Genomic DNA, 14,480 nt, shown 5'->3' with positions numbered 1-14,480 from the left:
GGGATTACAGGCGTGTGCCGCCATGCCCAGCTAATTTTTTGTATTTTAGTATAGGCGTAGTTTCACCATGCTGGCCAGGATGGTCTCAATCTCCTGACCTCGTGATCTGCCTGCCTCAGCCTCCCAAAGTGCTGGGATTACAGGCATGAGCCACCACACCCGGCCATGTCCTCATTCTTAAAACTACCCACTATCTCCTCCGGTTGTCCCTTAATCACAGTGTTCCTCAAGTTTCTGACTAGCATATTTTTTGTCTTACTTTTCACCCTCCCCAGTAATCTACTCTGTCCTGGAGCTTCAATTACTTTTTATGAGCTAGTTTAGCTCTCTAAATAATTAAAAACACCTGACTTCTCCCCGTACCAATACCTACATCTCCAGCTACTTGCTAATCATCTTCATACTGAAGGCCTACAAAGGCAAGGTCTTCAATTTCATGATGTCTGTAACAAGCCCAACACTTGCTGCCCTGCTTCTCCTCCTCCTTAGTCAACCTTGATAGAATCCTCAGTTATCTTCAATGCTTCCAACCCCTTGCTCCTATCTGAACTCTGTTTTGGCAAAAGTCTCTCATTTCTTCCTTCTGTGCTTCTTCAGGGGCATGCGATCCCTTAATTGGAATATTAAAACCATCTCCAAACTAGTCTTCTCTTTCTGAAACAGGCATCATGTCATTACCCAGCTTAAAGCATTACTTCATATTCCCTCTGAATAACATCCCACTCCCTTCACAATGGGGTCCCCAAATGCTTTCTCAGCCCCATCTTCAGCAATGCTATGCTTTTTAATCTCTGGTCACATTTACCATTTTCTTAATGTTCCTTGTGCCTCTGATGTGCTTCTCTTTGAAAAATATTAATCATCCCTTTAGGCTCACGTCAAATTTTACCTTCTCTATCTATGCAGAGCTCCTCAGCCCTACATTCCTATGACCCCATCACCCTCCTCAAACCCCACACCAGGCTCTCCACTCTGTGCTGTTGCTGTACCTTGTGTCCCTTCAGCACCTAACTTGTCTGACACACTACAGCGAGTTGTGTATTCTCTCCTCTTGGGTCCTATACTCAGTGGGAGCAGGCTGTGTGTCACTGGCTTGGTGTGTCCCAGAATCCAGCCCAGTTCCTTCTACACAGAAGACATTCGTTCAGTCTGTGCTACTGAGCTGATATTCACGCTGCAGTCATCCATGTTTGCCTTCATAGTGAATGGACCCCACTCAAACTGGGAACATTTATTACCCTAACCCTAACCCTAACCCTAACTCTAACCCTAACCCACATACCAACTACTCTGAGAAGCTTCCAAGACAATTCACAACTGTAATATTGAAGTAATAATGCCCCTATGGTTAAAAAAAGGTGCATGTATTGTATTTATTTATATATACATCTATCCTGGTACTAGAATATATACATTCCACAAGGGCATGGAGAGTATCTTCTCCATCTTGGGCTCCCAGAGCTTAAAATAGTACCTGCACCTGGAACTTTATTTAATTTATACTGAAAATAGTTATTTTCTTTAAAAAATGTAAATACAACAGCCTCACCTTCCTGTACAGAATATTAGGCATCGCCTCAAATATCACTGACACATATTTATATGTGTCAAAATGTATTTGTACAAAACATTAATATCAAACTACAAGTTTCCTTGCACTACAAATTCTTGCATAACCTGATACCTCAACTCAGAACTTATCCAATCTCACGCAGGGAAGCAATCAACCTAGACCTGCTCCAACCTTTCATCTCAGCAACTGCTCACTAACAGCTTCCATTCTTATTGCCTGTCCATTCCCCCAGCCATTCAGAGCAGAATCTAAAGGTAATAGCATATTACAGTGGAAAGAGCACAGGACTAGAAGACAGGAGATGTGGTCAAAGCTCTGGGTAATGACATAGTTGACTCCTAAGCCTCTGTTTCCTCAAAGATAATGAGAAGACTGGCTTGAATGAGTAACCCTCCTAGAAATAAAAATTCTAGGTTTCTATCACATTTTCAACTTTGTTTTTAGACCTTTTCTCTTTCTGCCAATTTATTTAAGTAAAATGTAATAGCTTCTTTTAGCTCTGAAAAACTCCTGGTTCCATGTACACTCAAACTTTGTTTCCATAAGAACTTATTAATATTCCAAATACACTCAAAACACTTAGTAAAACATGCCCATCTCCTTAAAGACTGTTAAGTTCACAGCAGCTCACAAAGAGCACAGCTGGCAGGGTCAGACCTAGGTTCAGACTAGCTCCTCCACTTATGAACTAAGCAACCCCGAGTGAGTTTCTAAACCTCTGTGGGTTGCAGTTATCTCACATGCAATAAAATGAGAATAACACCACATTCTCTACAAGATTATGATGAGTCAAAGAACATATATATAAAATACCTAGCCAGGTTTTTAGAATATAGTAGTCATTCAATAAATAAGGTGCTCCTATTATTAAACCTAAATATCAGGATACCATTAGTGCAAAAGAGAAGGCTTATCTCTATAAGGCTACAGACTGCATCATACTTCTTCAAGCTCAGACCCAAGTACAAGACCCAAGCATTCCACTTTGTCAGTAAGCAGTCTCATGAAACAGAGTCTGAGTATTAAGGCTTTTTGAAAAGTTTTAAGCTGGACTCAAGAGTAGCCTTTACTTGACTTATCTAGAATGTCTTCCATACTATAGGAGTGGCAGGAGGCACAGAGGAGCTACTGATAGACTGCAGAGCCTTGGTGTGCTTCTAAGTTGCCTTTTGGCTAGAATCAAAACATGATTTATGATATATCTCAACACAGACAAACCTAGGAATGACAATTTGGCTACAGGTGAAAAATTTATCTAAACAAAGTATCTAACCTACGAGGCAACAACTGCCAATTAATAAAGTTTTACTATAGATGTCTAAGAAGACAGGACTACAAATATCTAAGAAATGTATGGGTAGTTGGTTTAACATTGTGGGCTAACATCTCTATGTGCATATGTAGAATATCTTTTATATGTGGTTAAAGCTTTTAAAGTCAAACTATACCACAATATATTTATATGAAAATTCTGCTATTAAATATTTATTCAGTTAATATATTCAATTTTTAAAGCTTCACACAAATGAATTATCCATTGAAGTTTGCATTACTGAACCTAAATATCTAGGAAAAAAATGAGGCAATCTCTTCATAAAGAAAGGCAGTGGAGAGGCGGAAGAGGTACTTTCATACATAAATGTAAATCATATATTTATTCATAATTTTGTTAACTTTGTATATATGTATATATATATATGTGTGTGTATATATATATATATATATATATATATATATAATCATACCCACTTAAAATCACTTGAGTCGGCTGGGTGCAATGGCTCATGCCTGTAATTCCAGCACTTTGGGAGGCCAAGGCAGGCGGATCACGAGGTCAGGAGTTCGAGACCAGCCTGGCCAATATGGTGAATCCCCATCTCTACTAAAAATTCAAAAATCAGCTGGGCGTGATGGCACACACCTCTAGTCCCAGCTACAAGAGGCTGAGGTAGAAGAATCGTTTGAACCTGGGAAGTGGAGGATGCAGTGAGCTGAGATTGTACCACTGCATTCCAGCCTGGGCAACAGAGCAAGACTCTGTCTCAAAAAAAAAAAAAAAAAAAAAACCATATGAGTCAGGTAAATAAAAACCAGGTTCAGAAAAAATCTACATTTGGGACCAAACGACTTGGGTTTAAAGTCTCATTTCACTTCTCACCTGGTTTGTTTTCTTAGGCAAATTATGCTGAGCTTCAGTTTCTTTATCTGTGCTATGAGAATAACACTGGACCTATCAACCTACCCCACAGGAATCATATAGGAACCGAGAGTTGCAACTGATACCAGGCGATCTTCGTGGTCCCACTGCAACACTCCCCATACCTCTTTCACCACACCCCTAAACCTCCCTCTCCTATACCTCCTCCCTCCACATCCCTATGCCCCTCTCTCCACATCCCTATGCCCCTCTCTCCACATCCCTATGCCCCTCCCTCCACCCACTCAAGGAAGCCAGCCTTTTAACTGATCTATGTATTGGAGAACATGTAAGAGTCTGTTTGGAAAACGCACTCTGCTAAAAACAAACAAACAAACAAAAAAACAAGCTAGAAAAAGCTACACTATACAATAGCAGTTTCCTCTCATAAAAAACTTGAAAAATTCATCAAAGACATTGTACAATTACTCTAACATTTAATAAAGTACCTCTGGTTTTTCATGCCAAAAAGTATCCATTAGGTATACATAAAACTACTTCAATAATGACTGCTGACTAATCAAACTGATTCAACTAAAGAATACTTTAGACATTTATAGTGAAATTAATGAGTGAAATTTATTCTAAAGAAATTCCCACAGATTCAAAATAATTATGTTATGATTACAGAATTACTAGTAAGTCCCGGAACTGCTGCCAGAAACACAATTATAGCTGTATTTAATACAAAGAACAGTTTAAAATAGCTTTGGATATTAGGAAGATTATGTTTAAAAAATACAAGCCTCTGCATTGTCTGAGAGGCAGGTGACGGCAGTGCTGTAAACAGACATTCTTGGTTGAGCAACAGTTTCAGCTTGGCAGTGTTCCAAAAAAGAAAAAAGGAGGGAAAAAAAAAGACTGCACGATAGACACATATTAAGAAGTTTGTTTTGTTTTACCATTCTAGAGCGTTGACTGAATACAAAATAAAAAGGTTCTCTCAGATATGGTAACAGATCAGCCTCTGCTCCAGAGAAACAAAATAGTGGATGGAAATCCATGCTAGTTTTGTTCTAACTGCATCACAGATTTTCATAATCATCTCTAGATTTCATGAGCAGTTGCTACTATGTGCTGGACTTAACATTTATTTAGTTTTTATCTCAGCATCTCCAATGTGGACATTCTTTAAAGTTTATTTACTCTGTTGGATTTGCAGTAGAAACTCTAGGAGGACAGCCAAAGGAGTACCATTTAAACCAACCATCCCAAACCAAAGAAGAGTGGCAACCTGCTGGCATGCAATTATACTGAACTACCAAGAGAACATGAAACATGCAAGAATCTGGCTTCACTAAGTCCTTCCTTTCCTCTTATGCTTGTGTTTATTTGTGGAATATTAAACGCAGGAAAAATCCTAGACAGATAGAAGCCTAGCCAGCTCAGGCTCCTTGTTTAGAAAACCGCCATAACTTCCTTAGCCAGATGTAATTTATATGGATGAATATAAATTACACGCAAAATTCTGTTTTGACAGTTCCTTAATGTGTGCACCCTCAATGACACAGTACCATGCAATGATGGATTTAAAATCAGAGATACTTTGGAAGAAATACAGATGGATCAGAAAATGACAAAGGTCTCTAGGTACACACAATAGTCTACAGCAATGATCCATGAAAGAGGCATCTGTCTATTACACACAGGATACAATATACTTGGGCTTCAACTGGCCCCCTGCGCCTCCAGCTGTACTACTCAGCACTTGATTTTCATGCTCCAACATTTCCCTCTGTGAATAAGTGAGTTACTCATTCACACAAGCCTCTACTAAGTATTAGTATGTCTAGAGACTGACAAATGTGCATCTCAAGGTCATTATACTAACCATCAACTCTGCTCCTGCTTTCTAGTAACACTCAAGTCCCAAACTGAACTTTGGCTAGGTCCCACTCTCAATCCTTTCCCTTCCCCAAATTTCTCTTCGTAACATCACTATTCACACCACTGCTTAAGCCAAAGCTTTGAATGATTCTCTCTCCTTCCATACGCCCCAAACCCTATCACCTTGCAAGCAATCCAGAGGCAAATATCATCAATTTTACTTCTACGATATGCCTCAAATCCATCCACTTTTTTCCTTCTTCAGCAGAACCATTCTGGTTCAATCCATCATCATCTTATGCCTAGAAGTCTCTTAACTGTTCTGTTCTCATCTATTTTTGCTGCCTCACATTCAGTTCACCAGGTAACAGTCATATGAATCTTTTTAACATAGGTCATGTCATTCCCTTGACTTAAAAGCCTTTATGACTCTCAACTGCATTGTGAATAAAACCCATTTCTTTACTAAGCCCTTTGAGGTCCTACACAATTTGGTCACTGACTGCCTGCCTCTATAATCATACAGTGGGCTACCCTCCTCCTCACTGACCCCATTCCAGCCAGGCTGGCCTTCCTACGGTTACTGGAATGTCCCAGGACGACTCTTCCCTAGGATCTTTACCCATGCCTCTGCGCTAGCATTCTTTATATAGACAGTTTTTACCACCCTTCAGGTCTCAGTGACATGGCACCTTCTATGGAAGGCTTTCCCTGACCATCCATGCTAAAGTGAAGCCCCCATTTTAATGTTTTCACAACAACCTGTTCTTTCTCTTAACAGTTTTTTAATAATTTGTAACTATATATTTACTGATCTAGCACCTTTTGTGGTACACAGTAGGCATCTTAACTTTTTAACTGAATGAATTAATGAGGACAAGTACTTTAGGCAAGGCTAATCACAAACGTATCCTACCAGCTGGTATGAGATGCAATAACAAAGATATTACCTTCTCAACTTTTTTCCTTTTAACAGGCGGGTCAAATCTATCATTGACTCCAAAATACTGAGTAAGCTCTTTCCAATGGGTTTCATTTGAGGACGGTTCACTAAAAGAAGATAGTAAGTTTTGTTTTATACAATATATACTGTCTTTTACTGTTTTTAATCGGTTACTACAATTATACTACAATTACTAGTTCATATGTTTGATTACTATCAGAAATAATTAGTTCAACAATTTCTACAATGGTCTAAAATAGATAAATATTTTAAATTCTACCTACCTATGAAATTCTTTTTCATTCTTCAGTTTATCTGAAAAGAATTCACAAAGTGTCAATACCTAACTTCTGTAATTTCAAAACCATATTTTTAAAAAATGGTTAAACTCAGTCACAACTTAGCATTAGCACGACTAACAACCTGAATTAAAACAAAACACCTTTTCTGGAGCGTTTTCTTCTTTTCCCTCTGAATCTTGAGGTTGTGCTTTTCTGTTCAGAATGTTTTTTATGCAATTCTTGAAATTTCTATGTAAAAGAAAAAAAAATTGAGAAGCAAATATACTTTCCAGAAAAACATGCATTTAAAAAATAATGAAGTAATAAAACAATTATATTTCAGTGTGTATAAGGATACCAATTTAATGATGGTAGTCAGTTCTTGAGATGCTCTATTCTCTGAGACTCACAACCTGAGTTTTGATATTCACTTGTTTTGAAATAAGTCATTTGATAATTTGAGAGTGAAGCTCATGTAGATAACAAAAAAGATAAATAAAAGATAAAATAAAGACAGAAACTCCTCATGTACCACGCTAGGCAAACGGCTAACCCTACATAGTGGTTTGGGCTTTTTTTCCCCCTTCGTCTTTCTATGAAAAACAAAACAAAATAAAAGCAAGTATCTAAGTGGCCGATGCCTCAGAGAACAGTAAAAGCATTCTGAGTCCATCTCCTTCCCTGTTAAGTCCCAAGAACACATGCACACTCTGACCAGGGCAGAGACACACAGAGGCATGTGCACACGCACAGGCTGTAGCAAGAGCATTTCAAAGAAAACCTACATTCCACATATCTATGGGAATTCCAGAAGGACACTCTTCATAGGCATTTACATTTGACTCTGTTTCAGTTTTTGGTTCATCTGTTGAGAAATCTATGATTTCTGTTTTTCTGATGCTCTCATCCTCTTTATCTTCCTGTAAGTTAAGTCCAGAGTTCTCCAACATAGCTTCATCTTCTGAGTTTGACTCAGCATCACTTTCATTTAGGCCAGGAGGTAGCAGCCCACTCCACATCTTTTCTTCTATGAGGAAAAAGATTAATTTACACATGTAGAATAACCATAGAAATAATTTTAAGACCATTAGAAGACATTCCAGGTGCCTAATAATTATAACAATGGTTTGGGAACAGTCCATCTAAACTTTTTTTTTAAAATCTAAAATGGCATAGAATGAACCTGTTATAAAATAATTAAAATCTTCACTTGTGTAAGTAAAAAAAAAAAGTTTAGAAGTTTAAAAGCTGTTTAAACAAGTTTGTTACAACATACACCTATAGGTAAAGAAAATAGAGCCTTGATTCTCTAATATATGAGTAGTTTTGTCTAAAAAAACATGCAATTCAGTAAAGCATTGCTCAAGAATGTTAAAAACCTAACATACTTTGCAAGCAATTTAGGATTAAAATACCATATTTGAAGCTATACCAATTAGAGAATAAAACTGCATGTTTCACCTATATTTAATGGACAAAGCTTTCAGAGGGCGTCTTGTCTAAGGAGCAGGAAAATAACTAAAGAAAAATTTTTAAGCTATGTAAGTAGTTGGAGGAAGGTATCGTAGTAAAAAGGATATCCTACTTTTTAGTTTAATACTGTTTGCTAAAATAATATTAAATGAAATATAATCCTAACAATTTAACAAAAATGTATAGCTTTTTAAAGTAACAATACTGTATTTGGGAAACTAATGGTCAAGTTCAAGATAATATTTAGCATTAGCTATACAGTCCATTAGTAGAGAGAACCATTAAGTTTAATAAAATGACTTAAAATAGCAGAATTGTTATCATTTGCTAAAAGTATAATACTCAAGTACATATTCACTATTGATCTCCATGGCACAGTCTATTTTAGCACATATATTGAGCCAAGACCAGTTCCTTCAAAAGATGCTTGAAATAGAGAAGCCGGCTGTACTGCTCATGATTTACTATCAATATGAAGGAATAAAATGGAAGGACGGAAATTTGTTTTGCAGTTTTCTGTCCCATATTGTGATTAACCTAGTTAAAAAACAAACAAACAAACAAAAGAAGCCACCATTCTCTCTGAGACAAACACATCAGGGATTTTGCGATAACAGATTTCTGTTATCTTTTAAAGACCTCCTTCCGGGTCCAAAGAATCAGATCTTACTTTTTGTGGCTTTGGTCCAGCCTCATCAGTTGCTGGCTCTCTGAAATATCCTCACCAAATATTCTGTTGGCTTTTTATGAGGAAGGACTCTGGCATCTAACTGCTCCAACTAGAATCTTAACTCTGCCACTACTAGTAGTATGAGGAAATCATTTGACATCTCTGACCCTCAGTTTCTTTATCTGTAATACAGGGATAATTATACTGCTTATAGGGCTATTCTGAGGATTAAATGAGATAAGCCCCTCAACATAGTGTTCAGGAGGTCCTAAGGGCTCAATAAATGTTAAGTTCTCTTTACTATTATTATTTCTGTGGCCATGTATTACATTTTTATCATTTCTATTATGAGTGACAGGGTTCATAAGACAGTTTTGAAGTTTCTAATAATTGTGGTGCACTCACTTAGCAACTGATGCAATCATTTGCTTCCTTGATAGTCACAATCTGATGTGTGTCAATAACAAATGTTTTCTGAACGGAGGAATAAAATGAGGGCAAATTACCGGGAAGATAATGGTAACCTTAAGCTCCAAGATTGCTCATCTGCACAAGTCCTTCCAAAGTACTGTACCTAGTTTTCTATTCAGAATTTGCATTTCTTTTTTTAAAGGAAGAGACCCGAAGTTTATAAGCTCCAGGCCCCCATAAAACCCAGATCTATCCCTAAACCTGTCTGTGGATTTTTAAAGTTGGGACAGCAGTACTCTTGAAATACTCCAATAGCACAAAAGACATCATGTAAAATATGCCAATATTGAAAAACAGGTGTCATGCTATTAATAAATAAGATTTCTCCTGTTCTGAGAGCAAGGGGAAGGAAGCAGTAATAAGTTCCAGTATGACTTGGCCACCACTATATAATATACCTTTAGGCTCATTATCATTTAAGGACTTAAAACAGTAACAAATTTCAGGTTTGGATTTCTTAGCATCACTGGAGTCTATGTTAGAAATAACTCTTTCCCTTCCTGTCCATAAAATATTTTACATGCCCACTTATGTGCCAGACACTCTTCAAGACCCTGGGGACAGAAGTATATAAAACAGGCAAAAATCCCTAGCCTCATGAAATGACAGCTATACACATAGCAAGTTTCTGTTCAATTTTTGAGCCAAATATTCCTTGACCTAGACCTTAGATGTGACTGCTCATGAAATGCGTATGCCTCTCCAATGGGCAGTGGCACAGGTCTCCTACTAAACCATTGTTTTAGCATCTCTGCAGGGTGATAGTCTATGCCCTGGGCACCCAGACATGCTTCTCTCTGGGGAGCAGTCTCAGTTGCCCTGAAGAAGGCATGCTTTTTGCTGTTGTTGTTGCTAATCAGCCTTCAAGTAGTTAGGCATTTTTTATGGCTTTTTAAATTTTCTCAAAATTATATATTTTTAGCTCCTGCTGATGTGGCATTAAAAACTGTCCTCAGTGTGGCACCTGCCTGGTGTGATTTCTTGAGTGTACCCAAAGGAAAAAAAAATTGAAATAGCTTGAAAAAAGTGGAATCCACCTCTAAATCCAAGCAAAATTCAAATCAGATAGGTTTTGAACTCCACTCTTTAAAGCCTTTAAAGTCATGTGCCATTTTCCCATGACTCTCAAAAACGGAAATACAAGGGAGACTGAGCAGTCACTGATGAACACGGATAACTGCTGCCACTCACTGTGCAGCCTGCAAAATGGAGTGCCCGCGTAAGCAGCAGCCCAGTTACAGATCAGCCAATATGGAGTGGCTGCTTAGTGACTTTTGCTTTGGACTCATGTTTCAAAATAGTCTTTCTATTCATAGCATATACTTGTCATTCACAAAGTTTCCAACTGGCACCATGTTAGGCCTCCTGTTATTCTTGCTTTGGCTGCTGTGGAGGATGATTCTCTCTAAGTGTCTCTTACTTATGCCTTTCAGAGTGTATTTCTTTATTTTAAGGCAGATAATCCCAAGTTACCCTTTAAATGTGAAAATTCACTCAGCCAGTCTCACGAAACGTGGAATATCAGAGAAACAGAAACTTAATTTTTTTTAGTACAGATTACAGCCAAGTCCATATAACAGCCAATGTATTAATTTATAAGCTTTCATTTTTTTACCCTGCAACCCAAATAATTTTCAACTTAATCATTTTAGCCCCAAGGAAAACGTAAATGACTCAGAATCCTTTTTCTCTCTATGGTTTTGAATATTACCTTCTTCATTTGACACACCCTCCACCTCTAGAGTTAAGATTTATTCAATCCCACAATTATCCTCGAAGACATTCTGTATGTACGATGCAGAACACATCTTTAGTTCTGGGCTAACACAATTTGCCATGAACTGAAAATATTTATATACTGTCCTAGTCTGAATAACTAGGGTTTTTTGTTTGTTTGTTTGCCCTTGAAAACCAACCATCGTCATTATTTAGCATAACAATCAATAGATAACAATCAATCAAAAACAGGGTACAGTTCAGTGGTTCCTAATCTAAGTATGAATATAGTAACAGGAGTCTCTAAGCTAATTTCAAAAAGCCCAGACTATTTTATTTTTCCCTTCAGTGAGACTGTACCATTCACCATTACAGGAAAAGACAAATTTACTGAAGCACTATTCTTCACCACATGTTAATCAGAGGTTCACTGGTAGTTATAGGTCTGATTTTTATCAGAAAAAAACATACATAAATAAGGTTTAGTAGACACAATCTTTCAAAATATAGCAGCCAGGGAGAAATCAAATTATAATAAAAACCGTTCTAGATTGTGCACTGGTTACAGGGGAAAAATGTCTTCAAAGTTGGAAGATGGTTTCTAGTCCTGAGCAACATAATTAGGAGAAAGTCACTGCATTTGTCTGGGCCTCCATTCTTAAGCTATAAAATAAAGGTTTGATCAAATGATCTTTGAGATGACTTACAGCTCTAAAATGTCCCTTTATGATTTTGATATAAGTGCCCTAAATGCCCAGAGTCACCTCACTCCTGGATGTATCACTCCATTCTCTCTAGGACTGCAATCCTGATTAGAGCCCAGTATCCCAGTAGATAAGGTTTCTCTCCTCTACCTAGCAACTCAGCCAAGAGGATGTTTTCAGGGAGACTCTGTACACTTCAGGACACTGAGAAGGGGAAGGAACCCTAGTTACAACAGGAAACACTAGAACCAGAAAGGGGAAACAAAGCAAGTCACTGCTACACATGGCATACAAACAGTGTGGCAGGCCTTGGTTTTCCATTAATCTTCACAACAATCCTTCCACTATGAATTACTATCTATATCCGCCCCTCCCCTGCCCGCCCCGCCCCCAATTTACAGATGGGATAACTGACTTGCCTAATGCATTCTGATCCACTTGTTTTACAAAAATAGCCCCATGGCTTTAGATTATGAACTTTTTTACACGGCAGAGTTGTAAGCGGGGACAAGGATTTGAGACTGGGTCTGAGAATGATCTCAGCCTATAATTACAGACTTGTTAAATTTGGTTAAGAATTTTTTTCTGTGCTTTTTGAGTAAAGAAAGCTATGTAAGATGCTATACTAAGTTGCATACATCAAAGTCAAAGTCACAGTCAGAGGCTTGAGTAATAATGTCATATTTTCTGGACAACCAGGAAGCTGCTTATAACCAAAACCCAAAAGATATATTTGAGCAGCTTGATGGGTAAACGTTTTCTGTCTCTATTCCAGAATTTAAATTCCATTTTCATCGTATAAGGCTGTCTTATTTCCCATATTTTGTATTTGATTAGAAATAATCCCAGAGGCCTGAACTTCGTCTGATCTAAAATTAATTTCACTTGTATACTAATTATAAGCCACCACAATTATTTAACAATCTGAAGATTGTAATTTACATCATAATCAGTGTCTGTGACTTAAAAATAGTTACTATTTTCAAGCATGTTAGTATCAACATTAACGTAAATATCCTATTTACTTTTATGAAATGAATGTGTTCCTTTTCTCAAAAAAGGTACAGAAAGGACAACTGATTTACAGGCCTGAGAGCGAATCCAGAAAAACTACTTATTTAGCAAGATTTTGCATGTATTCAACTGTTTTAATTAAAGAGAGTGTTCGTTTACTTGAGGCCTGGAAAACATTTTCCCAGACCCAAGATCCTGCATGGAAAGACAATAAACCAAGTTAACAGTTTAAGGTTCATTTTAAGTCGATTCCGCTGTGAGAATACTTACAGGGTCCAAGATTGCAAGAGGATGGGTCTAGAAAGGTACACCGTTCCTGCTTGGCTGCACAACCCGGAATTCTGCAGGCTTTCTGGGGCAATGCCACACTCCAATCCCAAAACAGGGAGAAGCCCCTCCCGGGCACAGAACTAAGCGCTGCAGATTCCAGCGAAGGATGTCTAGCCTGCTGGCAGTCCCATTAACTGGAGCTGTTTTCCGGGATACAGCAACTGTAAACATGAGCCTGTTTCCCCCATCGAAAGCCTCCTCAATCCCCTCTCACTTTGACCGGGGTGGGACGGAGAAACCCCCTCCCCATAACAGGGTGGGGAGGCCGCTGCGACGCCCCTTCCGAGGAAGGCTGAGGGCGGCTCCGCCGTCGCTTCCGCGGCCCCGGGCCGGGGGCTTTTCTAGCCTGCTCCGGGAGGCTCGGCCGAGGAGCTATGAGGCCGCCCATGCAGCCTCCCTCGGCTGCCCGCAAGAGGCCCTCCCAGATTCATCACGCCGGAGCCCGAGCCGACGGCTAACCAACCCTCCATAAGTCGTACTCACTTGTCAGGAATCGGTCGCCCGGCAGCCATCTTAGGACCCTGTCAACATCGCGCCTTCTCATTGGCTCCTGAGTCTCAGCCAATGGGCTGGGGCCGTTCTGGCCCTAAGGTCGCCTTGGCAACCGGCCTCCTGGGGCTTCCCTTTTTAGTCCGCCCGAAGGAGGTGGATCCTTACTTTCCTTTTTTCTCTTTTCTCTTGCCGTTTTCTCTTTCTTCCGAACATTTTTAAAGACTTTGTTCTTTCTTCATTCCCTGCTGTAGGCCAATGCGTCTGGGCGAGGAAAGGGCTGACATAGACCTTGAACTGAGAGTTGATGCCACCAGGAGGGAGAATCTTCCAGAGTGCTTTCTTTCTAGGCCCTTCTGCAAACGTCTTCATTCATTCATCCTTTCCCCTCCGTCTCTTCCCTTTTTTTATTTTTGTTTTTTTTTCTTTCTTCACCTATTTATTGGGCGCCTACTTTGTACCAGGCATCATGCCAATCTCTGGTTAGGAGAAAACGGGCAGACTCTTGCTCTCGTGGAGCTTACCGTCTTGTGATGGGGTCCAAGGTGCTTCACTGACTGGACCAAAAGTTTACCGAACTTCTTTTTCTTTTTTGTGGCAGGCACTGTGTTATGCCCTGAAGGGGGTGCTTGGGGAACATAGAAAATAAGGAAAAGAAAAGCACTGTGAAGGGGATAAAATGTCCTATGTGATAGGGATGGGAATAGGGCTATTTTAGAAATATTTGCATTTTCGGAAATACTGTTTTAGAATAACATTAAGTGTACCTATTTGGTAATTTTGTGATGATTA

At 38.9% G+C, this 14,480-nt stretch overlaps 1 protein-coding gene across 2 annotated transcripts in view; it reads right to left on the bottom strand.

Moving 5' to 3' along the window:
• Positions 1–13,748, bottom strand: part of FAM204A (family with sequence similarity 204 member A) — a 32,920-nt gene extending 19,172 nt beyond the window's left edge. Inside the window, exons 1-6 of one of the 2 annotated variants that reach the window (XM_055247652.2) lie at positions 13,683–13,742; positions 13,140–13,339; positions 7,607–7,848; positions 6,983–7,070; positions 6,825–6,855; positions 6,548–6,647 (exon numbers count right to left, since the gene is read on the bottom strand). In XM_055247652.2, coding sequence (XP_055103627.1) covers positions 6,548–6,647; positions 6,825–6,855; positions 6,983–7,070; positions 7,607–7,840 — 453 coding nt within the window. In that variant the 5' untranslated portion in view covers positions 7,841–7,848; positions 13,140–13,339; positions 13,683–13,742. Of the gene's footprint in view, positions 1–6,547; positions 6,648–6,824; positions 6,856–6,982; positions 7,071–7,606; positions 7,849–13,139; positions 13,340–13,682 lie in introns of both variants that reach the window. The other variant, XM_055247661.2, reaches the window with a different exon arrangement.
• Positions 13,749–14,480: the final 732 nt, after the last annotated feature.

This window comes from Symphalangus syndactylus, chromosome 2 (genome assembly GCF_028878055.3).
Source record: "Symphalangus syndactylus isolate Jambi chromosome 2, NHGRI_mSymSyn1-v2.1_pri, whole genome shotgun sequence".
NCBI lineage: Eukaryota > Metazoa > Chordata > Mammalia > Primates > Hylobatidae > Symphalangus > Symphalangus syndactylus.
Note: the sequence above shows the minus strand (reverse complement) of the source record. Positions and strands in the feature narration are given on the sequence as shown.